The sequence below is a fragment of the Xyrauchen texanus genome, chromosome 40, assembly GCF_025860055.1.
Source record: "Xyrauchen texanus isolate HMW12.3.18 chromosome 40, RBS_HiC_50CHRs, whole genome shotgun sequence".
In the NCBI taxonomy this organism is placed as follows: Eukaryota; Metazoa; Chordata; class Actinopteri; order Cypriniformes; family Catostomidae; genus Xyrauchen; species Xyrauchen texanus.
This window is the reverse complement of record NC_068315.1, coordinates 1517513-1540060: the sequence shown is the minus strand read 5'-3', so window position 1 is coordinate 1540060 and position 22548 is coordinate 1517513. Positions and strand designations below refer to the sequence as shown.

General features: G+C 38.1%; 1 protein-coding gene across 6 annotated transcripts in view; it reads right to left on the bottom strand.

Annotated features, from left to right (window-relative positions):
* The window catches only part of LOC127633706 (calcium-activated potassium channel subunit alpha-1-like), an 85511-nt gene that overhangs the window by 43711 nt on the left and 19252 nt on the right, over positions 1-22548 (bottom strand). For 5 of the 6 annotated variants that reach the window (XM_052112966.1, XM_052112968.1, XM_052112969.1 and 2 more), the window contains exons 3-5: positions 7452-7513; positions 4815-4908; positions 4624-4735 (exon numbers count right to left, since the gene is read on the bottom strand). In XM_052112966.1, the coding sequence (XP_051968926.1) occupies positions 4624-4735; positions 4815-4908; positions 7452-7513 (268 nt within the window). The remainder of the gene's footprint in view (positions 1-4623; positions 4736-4814; positions 4909-7451; positions 7514-22548) is intronic. The other variant, XM_052112972.1, reaches the window with a different exon arrangement.

Genomic DNA, 22548 nt, shown 5'->3' with positions numbered 1-22548 from the left:
ACACACACACACACACTCAAACACACATCTACACACACACACACACACACACATCAAACACACATCTACACACACACACACGCAATCAAACACACACACACACACGCACTCAAACACACATCTACACACACACACACACACAATCAAACACACATCTACACACACACACACACACACGCACTCAAACACACACACACACACACACACACAATCAAACACACACACAATCAAACACACACACACGCACTCAAACACACATCTACACACACACACACACACGCACTCAAACACACATCTACACACACACACACACAATCAAACACACATCTACACACACACACACACACACACGCACTCAAACACACATCTACACACACACACACACACACGCACTCAAACACACATCTACACACACACACACACACACAATCAAACACACATCTACACACACACACACATATATGCACACACACACGCACTCAAACACACATCTACACACACACAAACGCAGCACACGCATCTACACACACACACACACACACACACACACACATATGCACACACACACACACTCACTCAAACACACATCTACACACGCACACACATCTACACACACACACGCGCACTCAAACACACATCTACACACACACATATGCACACACATACAAACACACATTGGACACACATACACACATCTACACACATATGCACACACACATCTACACACACACACACACACACACACGCACGCATACACATACGCACACACACACACACACACACACATATATGCACAAACATCTACACACGCATACAAACAAACATACACAAACACACACACACACACACACACGCATACAAACATACACACACACACACACGCATACAGACACACACACGCATACAGACACACACACACGCATACAGACACACACACACGCACACAGACACACACGCACACAGACACACACGCACACAGACACACACACACATACAGACACATACAGACACACACACACACACACACACGCACGCACGCATACAAACATACACACACACACACGAAAACACACAAACACACGCATACACACATCAGGTGAGGTCAGGTCAGGGGAGGTCAGGTGAGGTCAGGTGAGGACAGGTGAGGACAGGTGAGGACAGGTGAGGACAGGTGAGGACAGGTGAGGACAGGTGAGGACAGGTGGATTTATGGCTAGTGAGAGATCATATAAACTTTCTCCAAATTCCCAGAGGAATTACAGCTGCTTCCTCCTTACAGGGCAAATAAACTGGAATAATCCAGCAATCCTTCAGTCCCAGCGTCACATCTTACCCCAGTACGAGATGCCATGGAAACACGAGGAGATCGAACGGTGAAAACCGCCACGTTCCTCTCGCTCACAAACCGGGCCGTGGAGCATCTTCACACGGTAGCCGTTATGAAAGAGCTCACCGCAGGATTTCTTGCGTCTGCGTGTGTTCTGGAGCGTCTCCGTGTGCGTGCCGCCATCAGGGCGCTGGTACACCAACATTTTAGTCGATATCATGATGAGAACTCTGTCCTGGTACCCGATTAATATCTCCAAAACGTCCCCAAATGCAAATCTACACCTGTCAAATCGGCAGCAGTAACTCTGGCCCGTTCGGACAGTCGGATGGTCTGGGAACGCATGTGATGAAAGCTGGGAACAAACCCCTTTTCATCAGGATATTACAGTGTAAGCTCCTTTAGGAATTGCCCTGGGACGCCAGACAGAAAGATCATCATCATCATCATCATCATCATCAGAGATCTCAACAGTGTCTCTCTGATCAAAAGTCATCCCCACATTCATTTTAGGGCTCTGTACTGTGACTGTCTCAGGTGTGTGGAAGCATTAAACCTCTCATCTGGGCTGCATGTATGAAACACTTCTGACAGTCAGTCGGTCAGGACACGTTCCCCACATGCAGCTCCACAAATGCACCGACACGCTTCATATTCATTTGAAAGCTGGATCAAATGACCTCATGACCTCATGTTCTCTGTCGGAGGATTAAACTCCTTGAAAACAGACGCTGAGATGAAGAACATAAGCTGCGATTTGACCTCGACTCCATTCCGGAGGGACGGGACGCATCAACACCCGTCCCATACATGCACCCGTCCCATTACAGAAATGAAAGTGTGATTGCATCAGATATACTGTATGTTATCCTACAGACATGCGGCTGTAAGAGTTCCTGCACTGTGCTTGTATCTCCAGAAGAGGGCAGCACATGTGTGTGTGAGAGTCTCATGAAACCGGTTTATATTCGGGACTTATATCATATATTTTATATCTTGCATAACAAACATTGGGAGTATTTTAAGACCTGTTTTTGCCATTATTTTAAAGACAATTAAGCATTTCCTCCCAATTATCATCAAGGTAATGCAAAATATAATCATATATGTACAATCTTAAATGATCTTTTATAGATAGAAAAGACAGATGATGACAGACAGACAGATAGATGATGACAGACAGACAGATGATGACAGACAGACAGACAGACAGACAGACAGATAGATGATGACAGACAGACAGACGATGACAAACAGACAGATAGATGATGACAGACAGACAGACAGAAAAGACTGATTATGACAGACAGACAGATGACGACAGACAGAAAGATAGATAGAAAAGACTGATGATGACAGACAGACAGACAAAAAGACAGATAGAAAAGACTGATGATGACAGACAGACAGACAGATGATGACAGACAGAAAGACAGATAGAAAAGACTGATGATGACAGACAGACAGATGATGACAGACAGACAGATGGATGACAGACAGACAGACAGACAGACAGACAGATGATGACAGACAGACAGATAGAAAAGACTGATGATGACAGACAGACAGACAGATGATGATGACAGACAGACAGACAGATGATGACAGACAGACAGATGATGACAGAGAGACAGATAGATGATGGATGACAGACAGATTGATAATGGATGACAGACAGACAGATAGAAAAGACTGATGATGACAGACAGACAGACGATGACAAACAGACAGATAGAAAAGACTGATGATGACAGACAGACAGATGATGACAGACAGACAGATGATGACAGACAGACAAAGAAAAGAAAGACTGATGACAGACAGACAGATAGAAAAGACTGATGATGACAGACAGACATACAGATAGATAGATGATGACAAACAGACAGATAGATGATGACAGACAGACAAACAGACAGATAGAAAAGACTGATGATGACAGACAGACAAAGAAAAGAAAGACTGATGACAGACAGACAGATAGAAAAGACTGATGATGACAGACAGACAAAGAAAAGAAAGACTGATGACAGACAGACAGATAGAAAAGACTGATGATGACAGACAGACATACAGAAAGATAGATGATGACAGACAGACAAACAGACAGATAGAAAAGACTGATGATGACAGACAGACAGATGATGACAGACAGAAAGATAGATGATGACAGACAGACAAAAAGACAGATAGAAAAGACTGATGACAGACAGACAGATAGAAAAGACTGATGATGACAGACAGACATACAGAAATATAGATGATGACAGACAGACAAACAGACAGATAGAAAAGACTGATGATGACAGACAGACAGATGATGACAGACAGAAAGATAGATGATGACAGACAGACAAAAAGACAGATAGAAAAGACTGATGATGACAGACAGACAGATGATGGCAGACAGACAGATAGAAAAGACTGATTATGACAGACAGACAGACAGACAGACAAAAGACAGATAGAAAAGACTGATGATGACAGACAGACAGATGATGGCAGACAGACAGATAGAAAAGACTGATTATGACAGACAGACAGACAGACAGACAAAAAGACAGATAGAAAAGACTGATGACAGACAGACAGACTGATGATGACAGACAGACCAGATGATGACAGACAGACAGATGATGGCAGACAGACAGATAGAAAAGACTGATGATGACAGACAGACAGACAGACAGACAGACAGACTGATGATGACAGACAGACAGACCAGATGATGACAGACAGAAAGACAGATAGAAAAGACTGATGACAGACAGACAGATGATGACAGACAGACAGATAGATGATGACAGACAGATAGATGATGACAGACAGACAGACGATGACAGACAGACAGATGATGACAGACAGACAGACTGATGACAGACAGACAGACAGATAGAAAAGACTGATGATGACAGACAGACAGATGACAGACAGATGATGACAGACAGAAAGATAGATAGAAAAGACTGATGATGACAGACAGACAGATGATGACAGACAGACAGACAGACGATGACAGACAGACAGACAGATAGAAAAGACTGATGATGACAGACAGACAGATGACAGACAGACAGATGATGACAGACAGAAAGATAGATAGAAAAGACTGATGATGACAGACAGATAGAAAAGACTGATGATGACAGACACACACACAGACAGACTGATGATGACAGACAGACAGACAGACCAGATGATGACAGACAGAAAGACAGATAGAAAAGACTGATGATGACAGACAGACAGACAGACAGACAGACAGTAATGGGCGTGGTGCGTGTGAAGAGTTTTACCCAGCCAACTCCTGTTCAGATACACGGACACGAACACGGGTGGAACGGTGAAGAAATCCACCACAGAATTCACCTCCAACCAGAACCACAACTTATCATTGGCTGCAATGAACTGAAAAACATAAATCCTGTTAGTCAACAAATGCACATAAAGTACTTTATGCATGAGTGTTGTGTGTCCTGCAACTTACACGCAGTCCAAAGTACAGCAGGAAAAAGACATTGAACGCCATATCGATCTGTAATGTGAAGTCCTTGTAGAAATGTTGACAGGATTCGATCGGGCTGTTTGAACAACAGAGAAGAAAACAGACCTCAGTTGGGGCAAGCGGTCACACTTTATATATTGAATATTTCTCAGGGTGGGTTTGTATTTAAAGATGTTTAAATGATTTACAGTTTAGCACTGTAGATTCAAAAGAACCGGCTCATAAGAGTCATTTATTCAGGAATCGAACTACACTTGTTGCGCTGTTATTCACACTGTATATGCAAAAGAACTGACTCGTATGAGTCATTAGTTTGGGAATCGGACTGCACTGGTCGCACTGTATGTTTTGTGTTGAACATTCAAAAGAATTGCCTTCAAAAAGATTCAAAAGAGTCATTAGTTCGGGAATCGGACTACACTTGTTGCACTGTACATTTTGTACTGTAGATTTGAAAGTATCGACTTCAAAAGGATTCAAAAGATTCAAGATTCAAAAGAGTCATTAGTTCGGGAATCAAACTAAACTGGTTGCATTGTATGTTTCATGTAGAAGCGTCAAAATAATCGACTTCAAAAGATTCAAAAGAGTCATTTGTTCAGGAATCAAGATACACTGGTCATGCTGTATATTTTGTGCTGTAGATTCAAAAGAATCGACTTCAAAAGAATTCAAAAGATTCAAGATTCAAAAGAGTCATTAGTTTGGGAATCAGACTAAACTGGTTGCATTGTATATTTTCTGCTGTAGATTCTATCCAAAGATTTAAGATTCAAAAGAGTCATAAAAAAAATATTAGTTCAGTAACTGGACTCGACTGGTCAATCCGTGTGTTTTGTGCTATAGATTCAAAAGAATCGGCCTGAAAAGCATTCATAGATTCATTCCTTCTGCAGCACGTCAAACTCTCTACTTGAGAATGTGGTTCATGTGGATCAGGTAAGAACAAGTTTGACTCCCAAACAAAAGACGTTCTCGGTCATAAAAGGATCTGAGAGAGGACAATGTGCTGTGAAACCTTGAAGGACTTTAAGAGCAGCTGCTGAACTGACAACGCAACTCTATCCCGCTCTGTGCAGTTGTGTTCCAGCGGGTAAGGGGACTGCGAGTGAATGGATACTGAAGCCCTGCTGTAATTAAGAGAAGTTTAACGTAAGTAATACTTCACAGGAGTGTCGGGTCACAGGCCACTCAGAGCTTTATATACAGCATGGGCGGTGTGCAACTACTACAATCAAACCAGCAGCAAAAACTGCATCCATCCGCAAATATTCCTAAACAGAAATAAATAATACTGAATTCTCCTTTTGTCAATCACACAATTATTAGTGATGCCGCGGAGAATAGCGGGAAGCCTCCACACGCGCTACGTCTCCATGGTAACACGCTCAACAAGTCACGTGATAAGATGCGCGGATTGACGGTCTCAGACGCGGAGGCAACTGAGATTCGTCCTCCGACACCCGGATTGAGGCGACACCACCACGACGACTCTCTCACACACACACACACGCGCGCGCACACACACACACACTCTCTCTCACACTCACTCTCTTTCTTGCTTTCTCTCTCTCTCTCTCGCGCGCACACACGCACGCACGCACGCAGGCACGCGCACACACACTCGCGCACGCACAAACACTCGCACACTCTCTCTCGCGCGCGCACACACTCTCTCTCGCACACACACACACACACACACACACACACACACACACACACACACACACTCTCTCACACACACACACACACACTCTCTCACACACACACACACTCTCTCACACACACACACACACACTCTCACACACACACACACACACACACACACACACACACACACACACACGCAAGCGTACACACACACACACACACGCAAGCGTACACACACACACACACACACACACGCACACACACACACACACACACTGCTGCTCCAAACAGACCTGTTGACACAGGAAGTGCACATTATCCTCTTCCTCATAAATGCATCATGGAGGATTTGGCAATATAATTTGGGACTCTGGTGTTCTGGTCAGTACAGTTTAATTGTCCCGGGCGCAGTGAACCTGCAGTGATGCATTCGGTCGCGCTTGTGCTGCAGGCACGTGAACGACATTAGAGCGTGTGCTGTCAGTCTGAACAACAACAACAACAACAACAGAAGGGATTTTATTTGCCAGATGAACAGCGAATGTAATTCTGAATCTCAGTGCAGTCATCCATTAAAGGAATCATTTACCCAAAAATAACCATTCTGTACTTATTTATTCACCCTTATGTTGTTCCAAACCCGCATTCATTTCTTCCTTCCGACAAACAAAGATCTGAAGTACAAATAATGTTGAAACTAGACATTTTAAACGGGACAGCAGGTTTCTCTCTCTCTGTTCTGACCTCGTGCTTGCGGCACAAACAGGTTGTCATGACGCTTTTCACCTTTATGAGCTCACTGATGTGTGATGTCATGACGTCAGTTGAAGAGACCGTGTGACCCCTCAAACTCTGTGTTCAATGGGACGTTCTAAATCTGTCACGGCCCAAAGGGTGATTCCTTCTGCCACGATGACATCATGCATGTATCTGACCACACATATAGAACAAAACCAGACGTGTACTCACTCAGAGGAGTCGATGAAGTAAATGACGAGAGCGCCGATGCTCAGAGCAAACACCAGCACCACCTGAGAAACACAACAGAGAAGAAATATTCATTCAACACTCCTTTTGTCTTCGGGACACTTTTGACCTGATTTTGGTAAAGAGTGGAATTAGAAGCAGAAGCTTTGTGACATCCTGAGCAAACACTTAAGAAAGTTTTTATTTTACTAAATAGTTTGGATTTTTATTAATAAACAATAACTATTGTTTGTCTTCCATCCACGTTTTCACTCAGTAAATATGACTCATATTTGAAGAACCGGTTTTGGCTATTTCACCTTTGACCTTTCAACAAGTTATGCAACCTACAGCAACCAAAAAACAGCAGTGTCAATGTTTTGGTTATTACGTCTTTAAAATGTACATCTTGGGTCACAGTCACCATAAAATTAATCTTGATGTTTCTATAGTAACCAAACATTTTTTATTTTATTTTTTTTTTTAAACGACAGTAACCACAAAATTAATCTTGGCGTTTCTATAGTAACCAAACATTTTTTATTTTATTTTTTATTTTTAAAGGACAGTAACCACAAAATTAATCTTGGCGTTTCTATAGTAACCAAACATTTTTTATTTTATTTTTTATTTTTAAACGACAGTAACCACAAAATTAATCTTGGCGTTTCTATAGTAACCAAAAATTAACAGATTTTTTTTTTTTTTTTTTAAACGACAGTAACCACAAAATTAATCTTGGTGTTTCTATAGTAACCAAAAATTAACAGATTTTTATTAATTTTTTTATTATTATAGTAACCACACAATTAATCTTGATGTTTCTATAGTAACCAAACATTTTTTATTTTATTTATTTTTTATTTTTAAACGACAGTAACCACAAAATTAATCTTGGCATTTCTATAGTAACCAAACATTTTTTATTTTATTTTTTATTTTTAAACGACAGTAACCACAAAATTAATCTTGGCGTTTCTATAGTAACCAAAAATTAACAGATTTTTTTTTTTTTTTTTAAACGACAGTAACCACAAAATTAATCTTGGTGTTTCTATAGTAACCAAACATTTTTTATTTTATTTTTTATTTTTAAACGACAGTAACCACAAAATTAATCTTGGCGTTTCTATAGTAACCAAAAATTAACAGATTTTTTTTTTTTTTTTTTAAACGACAGTAACCACAAAATTAATCTTGGTGTTTCTATAGTAACCAAACATTTTTTATTTTATTTTTTATTTTTAAACTACAGTAACCACAAAATTAATCTTGGCGTTTCTATAGTAACCAAAAATTAACAGATTTTTTTTTTTTTTTTAAGCGACAGTAACCACAAAATTAATCTTGGTGTTTCTATAGTAACCAAACATTTTTTATTTTATTTTTTATTTTTAAACTACAGTAACCACAAAATTTATCTTGGCGTTTCTATAGTAACCAAAAATTAACAGATTTTTTTTTTTTTTTTTTTTTAAACGACAGTAACCACAAAATTAATCTTGGTGTTTCTATAGTAACCAAAAATTAACAGATTTTTATTAATTTTTTTATTATTATAGTAACCACAAAATTAATCTTGATGTTTCTATAGTAACCAAACATTTTTTATTTTATTTTTTATTTTTAAACGACAGTAACCACAAAATTAATCTTGCCGTTTCTATAGTAACCAAACATTTTTTATTTTATTTTTTATTTTTAAACGACAGTAACCACAAAATTAATCTTGGCGTTTCTATAGTAACCAAAAATTAACATTTTTTTTTTTTTTTTTAAACGACAGTAACCACAAAATTAATCTTGGTGTTTCTATAGTAACCAAACATTTTTTATTTTATTTTTTATTTTTAAACGACAGTAACCACAAAATTAATCTTGGCGTTTCTATAGTAACCAAAAATTAACAGTTTTTTTTTTTTTTTTTTTTTAAACGACAGTAACCACAAAATTAATCTTGGTGTTTCTATAGTAACCAAAAATTAACAGATTTTTATTAATTTTTTTATTATTATAGTAACCACAAAATTAATCTTGATGTTTCTATAGTAACCATAGTTTAAACACATAGTTTATCTCAAAGCCATTGTAACCACAACATTAACTATTGTTTTTCTGGTTTGCAAAATACTCAAACACTGTTTTTGTGTCTACTGTGTGTGTGTGTGTGTGTGTGTGTGTGTGTGTGTGTGTGTGTGTACTGGGACACGATTGTCATTAGTGACTCTGTCCAGTTTGCAGATGCGGATGAGATTAGAGCAGAAACTGGCTGCTACGTAAACATCAAGTCACAAAGGAAAGAAACCACTTGGCAACCATCAGAACGGATTTCAGAAATGAAAACAGACCCTCATGTTGTTCCAAACCCATAAAACTTTCTACCCATAAATGAAAGTGAACGTGAACTTCTAAAGCCACGTGAAAGCGTCGAGTCGTGTGGACTACTTTACTGAAGAGCTTTGCTTTAATGCCATTTTGTGCCCTTTGTGCAACTCTGCAGCACCTTTTGGGACAACATGAGTGTATGTAAATATCAGAACTTTCATTTTTGTCTGAATCCCCTTTCAGGTCTCACTAAAGTGTCCGTGAATAAACAGGTGCGTTCCAGCTGAAGGAAATGCCACTGACCTACTCTTCCTCTCGCCGTGTCCCTCATGCATTTTGAATGAGAAGGTAGATTATTTTCCATGAGGGGAAATGATATTGTCTCTAAACCACAGAGACGCTCATACTGAGAATGTATTTTTAATAACCCACACACACACACACACACACACACACACACACACACACACACACACACACACAGGTTCTGAATCCATGATTTAAGGACACAAAGCGAGAGATGATGGCCCGACGATCGGCTTTCTTTCCCTCAGCAGGTCGTGTTGTCTGATTCATGCTGGTCATGCTTTGACACATCTGTTGCCATGGTAACGGGCGGCACTCTGGCCTCATGTGACTAGCAGAGGGAGCAGCTGATGTGAGCTCAAACACAACAACCCAACTAGACCAAACTGACATATTCATCTTATCTGCAAATGTAAATGAATTAAAGCATGATTCAGGGGTTCCTCAAAGGGGTCTGGTGAAACCCAATCTCACATAGACTTTTGAGAACCAACTTAACGTCTGGTCCACATCTGATTATCTCTTTCTCTCTCACACACACACACACACACACACACACACACACACACACACACACACACACACACACACACACACACACACGTTACTCAACGTGGACAAAAGTGTTGGTGACGAGCGTGAAATTACTACATCATTACCAAAAGCTGGGAAATGGCTTTTAAAGGCTTTAAACGGACAACTTCAGGATTAAGGCTCATCACAGCTGAGAGACACAACACACTGATTTATTACAGAACTCAAGTGCTTTCCTTTTATCAGAGTTTCCACATTGGATACACACGGTTTAAAATGTTGGAGGACATCGCTGTTTCTATAGTGATCGACTCTTGCGCACCGGCTACCGCGAAATAGAGGAATACCCCCTCTTGGACGTCTATTTTACCACTGAGAAATCTGATCTTCAGAAAGCTGACAGCAACTCTGCTTGGGAGTGGCAACAGGTGATCACACACGCTCAGTGTCTCTCCCTCCCTCTCTCTCACACACACACACTGTCTCTCTCTCTCTCTCTCTCTCTCTCTCTCCATCTCTCTCTGTCACACACACACTCCATCTCTCTCTCTCCATCTCTCTCTCCCACACACACACTGTCTCTCTCTCTCTCTCTCTCTCTCTCTCTCTCTCTCTCTCTCTCTCTCTCCCCATCTCTCTCCCACACACACACACTCCATCTCTCTCTCTCTTCCACACACACACACACACACTCCATCTCTCTCTCTGCCTCACTCGCTCTCTCTTTCTCTCTCTCTGTCTGTCACACACACACACCATCTCTCTCTCTCTACACCCCTCTCTCTCTCTCTCTCCCACACACACACACTCCATCTCTCTCTCTCCCTCACTCACTCTGTCACACACACTCCATCTCTGTCTGTCACACACACACACACACTCCATCTCTCTCTCTCTCTACACCCCTCTCTCTCTCCCACACACACACTCCATCTCTCTCTCTCTACACCCCTCTCTCTCTCCCACACACACACTCCATCTCTCTCTCTCTACACCCCTCTCTCTCTCCACACACACACACACACACACACACTCCATCTCTCTCTCTCTCCCTCACACACACACACACTCCATCTCTCTCTCTCTCTACACCCCTCTCTCTCTCTCCCACACACACACACTCCATCTCTCTCTCTCTCTCTCTCTCACACACACACTCCCTCCCCTCCCTCTTGCGCTCTCTCTCGGTCTCTCTCTCTCTCTCTCTCTCTCTCCCCTCTCTCTGTCTCTCTCTCTCTCACACACACATTTTTTATTTACTAATGGAGGCTTGGACACATTTGTTTTGAACAGCAACGGCAGATTCTGATCTGTAGTGTAATAAAGTAGTTCAATGCACAAATATGTTTTTATGATCGTACTCAGTTTTTCCTAATTGTTTTTAAATGTACTTGTTCATTGAACTGTTGTATAAAAGGAATATCACTCGCAGTTGTGCGATATTGCTTAAATATATGAGACACAATTAATATATAATTAATAATGAATAAACAACTAATAATGATATTCAATATTAAATGTATTAAAAGAAATGGTTAAATAGCAACTCGAATCCAGGGCCTGATGAGTGACTCCAGTCAGGTCTCCTTAGCAACCCAATTGACCCGGTTGCTAGGGAGGGTAGAGTCACATGGGGTAACCTCCTCGTGGTGGTGATTAGTGGTTCTCTCAATGGGGCGTGTGGTGAGTTGTGTGTGGATCGTGGAGAGTAGCATGAGCCTCCACATGCTGTGAGTCTCCGCGGTGTCATGCACAATGAGTCACATGATCAGATGCGCCGATTGACGGTCTCAGAAGAGGACGCACCTTCATTTATAATGTACTTTAGGTTTGAGCTCGAGTTTTATGTCTAACATGTCTGATTAACTGATTGAGATCTGATCTAGCTGTCTGAAAGTGAAACCTGGTTTGATTTCTAATCTCTGTCTGATGTCTTGCTTATTTGACAACAGTGGAAGAGGAGAGGCCGATCAGATCTGATCAGACACACACACACTGAATAAAGACACGACCAAGACAAACCGTTTACTACAGCTGCAGTATCACTAGCTACAGAGGTCAGAGGTCACCCCTCATTTCATTAACTATCTGCAGCCAAACTTCTGAAAACAGACTTCAGACTGTATATGGGTCAGTCCTACAGTGCGGTACATAATCAAATAAAGTTGAAGTGTCCGAGCTCGACTCGACTGTTTCACTGTATGTGAGAAGACACAAGGACGCTGATATAAACAGAGATCATGAGCAACAGCTACAGGTCTAAAAAATAACCTTAGAAAGGTGTCAGAGTCATGATTTTATGTTTACACACAGATATGTAGATCTTTTACTAAACTCAGTTGACTTCAGCACCTCTTGTTGCATTATACGTCAATGGTGTGATTCCAAAATGGGGAAAAAACACTTTTTTTTATGCTGTTTTTCCAAAGTTGGAGTGCCCATAACTCCAGAAGTATTAAATATATCTTAATATCCTTTTAGATTCTGGTTCAAAACATTCTTCTCTAATTGTATATTCATTTTTAAGGCCCTATATGGTAAAACCCCAGAGATATGAAGCTCTCAATGTGGCTCCATGTGTAAATTAGCTTCATACCATTTGACCCACATTTGGAATTCGGCCATAGAAAATGGAGCCACATTGAGAGCCCCATATCTTCGGACTACAACCATGTAGGCTCTTAAAAATGAATATACAACAAGTAAGGTTTGCTCTGAACAAGAATATAAAAGGATATTCAGATATCTTTAACACTTCTGGAGTTATGGGCACTCCAACTTTGGAAAAACGACAAAAAAAAAATCGTTTTTCCCATTTTTGGACTTGCACCGTTGACGTATAATGCAACAAGAGGTGCTGAAGTCAACTGAGTTTAATAATAAATCTATTTATCTGTGTGTAAACATAAAATCATGACTCTTGACACCTTTCTAAGGTTATTTTTTAGACCTCTAGTTTTCCTCCAAAATCATAGACGAAAATGTTGTTTTGATGCCCCTCTACAAAATAATAGACTACTCATTAAATATTAATCCATGGCATTTCATATTTTGGCTTTCATCATCATTTATGCATTTCTTTTACCAGTATAAAAAAAAAAAAACATATCAAAAACTAAACTGAACCTCTAGTTGAGGCCGAATTACATGATGACATTTAAGTGGAAATCATCACTGTCAACATTTGCATTATTATTAAACTTTTAATAGCAGCTGTTCCCATTAAATCATTGACCGAAGATTTCTGATTGCTTTCCGTGTCAGTCAGATGGTCTCTTCTTGTCCAAGTGGGCGGTTCTTGGACAGGAAAATCGTCAAAGTTGACCAGGCTTTATGGTGCGACACTAGTCTTTAGCTAATAAAGGTTAAGCTCATTACTGGGACAATGACAACAGATCGATATCTGTCAGGTCGAGACCATTCTGCTCGTTTCGGTCATAAATGTCACAGAGTTGAATGAGTTGAATCAGGCAGATACAGAGTCACCAGGGAGTCTGAACTTCCCCTCACCTCCCTCATCCGTCAACAAGACATGGGAGGAATGGAGTGAGAGACAGAGACACACAGAGAGAGAGAGAGAGAGGATATTTACAGCAGGTTAGTGAATTATTCAAACGCATCTTCATCACCATCATCTTCCTCACAGCTCTCTGTAAATGAGGCTGCAGTAAAGAGAGTGAAATGTCACAGTGCTCACGTCTATTTAAGTGTTTTGTGCTGGACAGACATTGTTAGTCATCGTTCCTCTCCATTATAAATGATAAATGAAAGCAGATGTAAGAGATTTAAGATGAAACACACACACACACACACACACACACACACACACACACACACACACACACACACACACACACACACACACACACACACACACACACACACACACACACACACCTAAAATAAAACTGTCCCTTTTTAATTTTGGATGCTTGAAATAAAATAAACATAAAATAAAATACAATTAAGTATAATACATTAAATAAAAAAAATAAATAAAAACAAAAAAATTAAATACAGAAAAATGTAAAATAAAATGAATAAAATTCAATAAAATTAAAACAAATTAAATAAAACAAAATAAAATGAATAAAATACAATAAAAAAAATTAAATACAATGAATAAATTAATTCTAAATATCATTAAATAAAATAAAATATTTTTTTAATTTAAAGCATCAAAAAAATCCTAAATCAAATAGGGACAATTAAAATAGCCAATATTAATAATGTTAATAATTTTTAAAAATGTGTAATATCAGACGATGCTAATGTGGTCACTGCATCAGTCCAATACCAATTAAAATAAAAAATAGAATAAATGTGGAGATAAATAATTAATCAGGAGATTTATCAAAAAGTAATAAAGGACACAGCTAACATTAATCCTCTGTTGTCGTAGCCCTTAAAACTCATTTGTGCTTTTCTATGTTAAAATTTGGCATATTGCCAAACGCGACCCAACGCGTCTTTTTATGACAAATAGCAGCGTGACCATTCTGCTAAACATCTCCCACAGGAGGAGGAAAGTTAAAAGTTTTAAATTCTTTAAAAGAATATTTCAGCTCTGTAGGTCCAATGCACATGAATGGTGACCAGAACTTTGAAGCTCCAAAAAGCACATAAATGCAGCATGAAAGTAATCCACAAGACTCCAGTGGTTTAATCCATGTCTTCAGAAGCGATACGATAGGTGTGGGTGAGAAACAGATCAATATTTAAGTCCTTTTTTACTACAAATACCCACTGCTTACAAGCCCCAATCAATAGGTGGCTGAATGTGAAAGTGAAAGTGTAGATTAATAGGATTTGTAGTACATTTACCAGAGACGGCCACTTTCAAAATAAGGTATGTTTACAAAAGGTACAGGTATATTTAATCAGTATGTGTTTCCCCCGTGAATCCAACCCATGTCCTGGCAATCGCTCCTTCTGACAAACAAACAGTTTGTGAATCCCAGCTCTAGAAAAACCTGTGAACATCACTGAATCTAGATCAGTCTAATATAGAGACCAGTATAGATTTCTGACCTGTGCAAGTGTCTGTCTGTCTCTCTCTCTCTGTGTGTCTGTCTGTGTCAGTGTCTGGCTGTCTGTGTGTGAGTGTGCTTGTGTGTGTCTGTGTCTCTCTGTCTGTATGTCTCCTGTGTGTCTCCTGTGTGTGTGTGTTTCTCTCTGTCTGTGTGTCTCTCTGTCTGTATGTCTCCCTGTGTGTGTGTGTGTGTTTCTCTCTGTCTGTCTCTCTCTCTCTGTGTGTCTGTCTGTGTCAGTGTCTGGCTGTCTGTGTGTGAGTGTGCTTGTGTGTGTCTGTGTCTCTCTGTCTCCCTGTGTGTCTCCCTGTGTGTGTGTGTGTGTGTGTGTGTTTCTCTCTGTCTGTGTGTCTCTCTGTCTGTATGTCTCCCTGTGTGTCTCCCTGTGTGTGTGTGTTTCTCTCTGTCTGTCTGACTCTCTGTGTGTCTGTCTGTCTGTCTCTCTCTCTCTGTGTGTCTGTCTGTGTCAGTGTCTGGCTCCCGTGTGTGTGTGTGTGTGTGTGTCTCCTTGTCTGTGTGTGTCTCCCTGTGTGTGTGTGTCTCCTTCTGTCTGTCTGTCTGTCTGTCTGTCTGTCTGTCTGTCTGTGCCAAAACAGGTCAGCAGAGACATAACTAGAACTCCCCACCAACACACACATATCTCATGGTTTATTGCATTAATGTTATAGAGATGTCTGCATTTTCTTACAAAGTTAATGAAGTGCGATCATTATGTTATTTGTAGGTATTTATGTTAAGTGAAAAATGTACTTTTCGTATGACGTGACCGTTAACACTTTGTGACCTAAATCTGGGAGCTGGAGGCTGACAGGTGAGACCGATAAATCATCGGGCGAGTGGAGAGCGGCGTTCAGCAGGACAGATGTCAGATTCAGGCGGTTCACGTATGTTTGAATTCCAGCTTCCATTATAGATATTCAGAGCAAAGCAGTGATGCGTTCAATCCACAGGCGATACGCCAGCTGTCACAAACCGTTCAGCATGATGGCGATTCCCAGGATTCCCTTTTACACACACACACACACACACACACACACACACACACACAGTTGTGTTTCCATGTTTTATGGGGACTTTCCATAGACATAATGGTTTTTATACTGTACAAACTTTATATTCTATCCCCTAAACCTAACCCTACCCCTAAACCTAAACCTCACAGAAAACTTTCTGCATTTTTACATTTTCAAAAAACATAATTTAGTATGATTTATAAGCTGTTTTCCTCATGGGGACCGACAAAATGTCCCCACAAGGTCAAAAATTTCGGGTTTTACTATCCTTATGGGGACATTTGGTCCCCACAAAGTGATAAATACACGCACACACACACACACACACACACACACACACACACAAACAAACATGCATGCATGCTCACACACACACGCGAGCACACGGGGTATGAAGGGGTTTTTATTCACCACAGATTTAGAACCACAAAATTTTGTCATCTGTGTGGCATTTCTAATTTCACATTTGTATTTATTAATTCCAACCACATCAATGGAGCGTCTATTGATCACAGTGATTTGACGCAGAACGGCTTATTGCTTTTATGAATCTCTGATAATATTAATATGATTATATAGTGCTGCCTCCAACTCATAAAAATATGCAAGAATGGTTTTATGAACAATGCACACAGAAATTCGTCCTGCAAGTGTCACATTGAATTTTCTATTTATGTAAGAATGATTTTACGGATGTTTTACAGAGAAATATGTTCCACTAATGGCGCATGCAACACTAAAATAAATAATCAGCAAGCAGTACAAAAAATATGCAATAATGATCTGTCCTGCAAGTATCGCATTTAATGCAACAATTTATGCAACAATGGTTTTACGAAAGTTTTACAGAGAAATTTGTTCTGCTAGTGAAGAATGGTTTTGCGTTCATTGCAAAAATGTACATAAAAAGGGTTATTTTAATGATTTAAACAGAAAAAATGTCCCGCTAGTGTCGCATTCAATGCGACAATTTACAGAAGTATGACTTTACAAATAATTTACTGATTAATTTGTTCCGCTAGTAGTGCATGCAGTACATAAAATATGCAAGAATGGTTTTACAAACAACCTACTCAGAAATGTGTCCTGCAGAGATCGCATTAAATGCAACAATTTAGGTAATAATGGTTTCACTAATGATTTACAGAGAAATTTGTTCTATACAAAAATGTACGTAAACTTTTTTTTGAGAGTTAAACAGAAAAATGTCCTACTAGTGTCGCATTTCTTGTGACAATTTATGTAAGGATGGCTTTACAAATAACTGACAGAAACGTGCTCCTCTAGTAGTGCATACAACACAAAAAAATATGCAAGAATGGTTTTACGAACAAACCTACTCATAAATTTGTCATGCAGATACCGCATTCAATGCAAAAATTTAGGCAAGAATGGTTTTATGAATGTTTTACAGATACATTTGTTCTGTTAAAGGTGCGTTCATTGCAAAAATTAACGTAAAAAGGGTTATTTTAATGATTTAAACAGAAAAATGTCCTGCTAGTGTCGCATTTAATGCGACAATTTACGCAAGTATGGCTTTACATATAACTGACAGAAATGTGTTCCGCTAGTAGAGCATGCAATACAAATAAATGCAAGAATGATTTTACAAACAATCTATCAGAAAAATTTCCTGAGTGTTGCATTTAATGCGACAATTTACATAAGTATTACTTTACAAATAACTGACAGAACTGTGCTCCTCTAGTAGTGCATGCAATACAAAAAATATGCAAGAATGTTCGTAAAAACAATCTACTCATAATTTGTCATGCAAGTTTCGTATTTAATGCAACAATATATGCTAAAATAGTTTTACGAAAGTTTTACAGAAACATTTGTTCTGTTAAAGGTGCGTCCATTGCAAACATTTACATAAAGGGTTATTTTAATGATTTAAACAGTAACAATTCCTGCTAGTGTCGCATTCAATGTGACAATTTATATAAGTATGGCTTTACATATAACTGACAGAAATGTGTTCTGCTAGTAGTGCATGCAATACAAATAAATGCAAGAATGGTTTTACAAACAAGAATCAGAAATCAGAAATGTGTCTTGCAGGTATCGCATTCAATGCGACAATTTAGGTAGGAATGGTTTTACTAATGATTTACAGAGAAATTTGTTCTATACAAAAATGTATGCAAGTTAAACAGAAAAATTTCCTGCTAGTGTCGCATTTCTTGCGACAATTGTTTGCAACAAATAACTAACAGAAATGTGTCCTGCAAGTATCGCATTTAATGCAAAAATATATGCAAGAATGGTTTTATGAATGTTTTACAGAGACATTTGTTCTGTTAGTGGTGCGTTTATATAAAATAAATGTATGTAAAAAGATTTATTTGAATGTTTTAAACAGAAAAATGTCCTGCTAGTGTCGCAATATAAATATATATATATTCAGGTGAATTTGTGAAGCAAGACTATTTTATCAAATAAATAAATGCCCTAACTGAACTCTTTCGCCTTGTCCAGTATATATGACAGATGAATGTTTCTTATCGGAGCACGTGCAGAATAATCACAAACCTTCAGGGTCTGAAGTCATGAGGATTATATATCACTTTCTTCATTAAACCAGTTTTAAACCACAGCCAGACAGATCATGAATTAATTAAATTCAAAAATAGAATTCCTGAAATATCCCTCCGGTCTGCCTCTCTCAAGAGGAGAGGGACAGGAAGAGGAAATGCATCATCGCTGTGGACCCTGCTGAACACAATGACAGATCCCATTACACCTGAGCACAGGGGTCACATGATCAGGTCACACTAGTATGGAGGGTGTTTCAGTATCACCACTGTGTTGTAAATATACTATACATTTAAAGCTGAAGTGTCATTAAGATACTTAAGAAATGGTTTCCTTTCCCAGTGTAGTATGCAAAGACACTGCTACTTAAACTACTAGGAATAGACTGATTAATTTCTCTGTAAAGTGTAACACAGTGTCTCTGTGGGGCTTTCAAAACATTTCCCTGTTTGTTTGATCATCCTGACCAGCCTGAAACTGCAGCATTGGCTCAATCAATGGCATAAGTTTAATGCTAAGCTAAACTACCAAACTAAACATCTAAACTATTAAAACTAAACTGCTAAACTACCAAAATACATGACTAAACTTAACTGTTAAACTAACCTTCTAAACTAATAAATTATATTATATCACTAAACTGGTAAATTATCAAACTAAACTACTAATCTATTATATACGAAACTGAACTAAACTGTAAACCGCTAAATCACCAAACCGCTAAACCACCAAACCCAACTGCTAAATTACCAAACAAAACAAAACCTACTAAACTGCTTATCTACACATCTGAACTGAACTAAACCAAACTTAAAATACTAAACTAAACTTATAAACTACTGAACTAAACTAAACTGAACTAAACTACTAAACTGAACTACTGAACTAAACTAAACTGAACTACTAAACTGAACTACTAAACTGAACTGAACTACTAAACTATTAAACTGAACTATTAAACTGAACTAAACTACTTAACTGAACTAAACTACTTAACTGAACTAAACTACTTAACTGAACTAAACTACTTAACTGAACTAAACTACTAAACTGAACTGAACTACTAAACTATTAAACTGAACTAAACTACTTAACTGAACTGAACTATTAAACTGAACTAAACTACTAAACTGAACTAAACTACTTAACTGAACTAAACTACTAAACTGAACTAAACTACTTAACTGAACTACTAAACTAAACTAAACTACTTAACTAAACTACTGAACTGAACTAAACTACTGAACTGAACTAAACTACTGAACTGAACTAAACTACTTAACTGAACTACTAAACTATTAAACTGAACTAAACTACTTAACTGAACTACTAAACTATTAAACTGAACTACTAAACTGAACTAAACTACTTAACTGAACTAAACTACTTAACTGAACTAAACTACTGAACTGAACTAAACTACTGAACTGAACTACTAAACTATTAAACTGAACTATTAAACTGAACTATTAAACTGAACTAAACTACTTAACTGAACTAAACTACTTAACTGAACTAAACTACTTAACTGAACTAAACTACTTAACTGAACTAAACTACTTAACTGAACTACTAAACTATTAAACTGAACTACTAAACTATTAAACTGAACTACTAAACTATTAAACTGAACTATTAAACTGAACTACTTAACTGAACTAAACTACTTAACTGAACTAAACTACTTAACTGAACTAAACTACTTAACTGAACTACTGAACTGAACTACTAAACTGAACTAAACTACTAAACTGAACTACTGAACTAAACTACTAAACTGAACTAAACTACTTAACTGAACTAAACTACTGAACTGAACTAAACTACTGAACTGAACTAAACTACTGAACTGAACTAAACTACTTAACTGAACTACTAAACTATTAAACTGAACTAAACTACTTAACTGAACTACTAAACTACTTAACTGAACTACTAAACTACTTAACTGAACTAAACTACTTAACTGAACTAAACTACTTAACTGAACTAAACTACTGAACTGAACTAAACTACTGAACTGAACTAAACTACTGAACTGAACTAAACTACTGAACTGAACTACTAAACTATTAAACTGAACTATTAAACTGAACTATTAAACTGAACTATTAAACTGAACTAAACTACTTAACTGAACTAAACTACTTAACTGAACTAAACTACTTAACTGAACTAAACTACTTAACTGAACTACTAAACTATTAAACTGAACTACTAAACTATTAAACTGAACTACTAAACTATTAAACTGAACTATTAAACTGAACTATTAAACTGAACTATTAAACTGAACTAAACTACTTAACTGAACTAAACTACTTAACTGAACTAAACTACTTAACTGAACTACTGAACTGAACTACTAAACTGAACTACTAAACTGAACTAAACTACTAAACTGAACTACTAAACTGAACTAAACTACTGAACTGAACTAAACTACTGAACTGAACTACTAAACTATTAAACTGAACTATTAAACTGAACTATTAAACTGAACTAAACTACTTAACTGAACTAAACTACTAAACTGAACTAAACTACTTAACTGAACTACTAAACTATTAAACTGAACTACTAAACTATTAAACTGAACTATTAAACTGAACTAAACTACTTAACTGAACTAAACTACTTAACTGAACTAAACTACTTAACTGAACTAAACTACTTAACTGAACTACTGAACTGAACTACTAAACTGAACTAAACTACTAAACTGAACTACTGAACTAAACTACTAAACTGAACTAAACTACTTAACTGAACTAAACTACTTAACTGAACTAAACTACTTAACTGAACTAAACTACTTAACTGAACTAAACTACTTAACTGAACTAAACTACTTAACTGAACTAAACTAAACTGAACTGAACTGAACTAAACTACTGAACTAAACTACTAAACTGAACTAAACTATTAAACTGAACTAAACTTCTAAACTGAACTAAACTTCTAAACTGAACTAAACTACTAAACTGAACTAAACTACTAAACTGATCAAATAAAACTGCTATACTTAACTTCTAAACTGAACTAACTAATAAACTAACTGCTAAACTTACTTGAGACATCCTGATCTACGGCAAAGTCACGGATCTCCTTATATGGTATAGAAAACTACAGTAAGCCATAAATTGCTTTAAAAAAAAATGTTCTCCCATTTTCTCCCCAATTCCCAATGTGCTCCAAGTCCTCGTGGTGGCGCAGTGAGGATGAATCTCAGTTGCGTCTGAGACCTTCAATCTGCGCATCTTATCACGTGACTTGAGCGCGTTACCGTGGAGACTTCCCGCTATTCTCTGCTGCATCCACGCACAACTCGCCACACGCCTCACCGAGAGC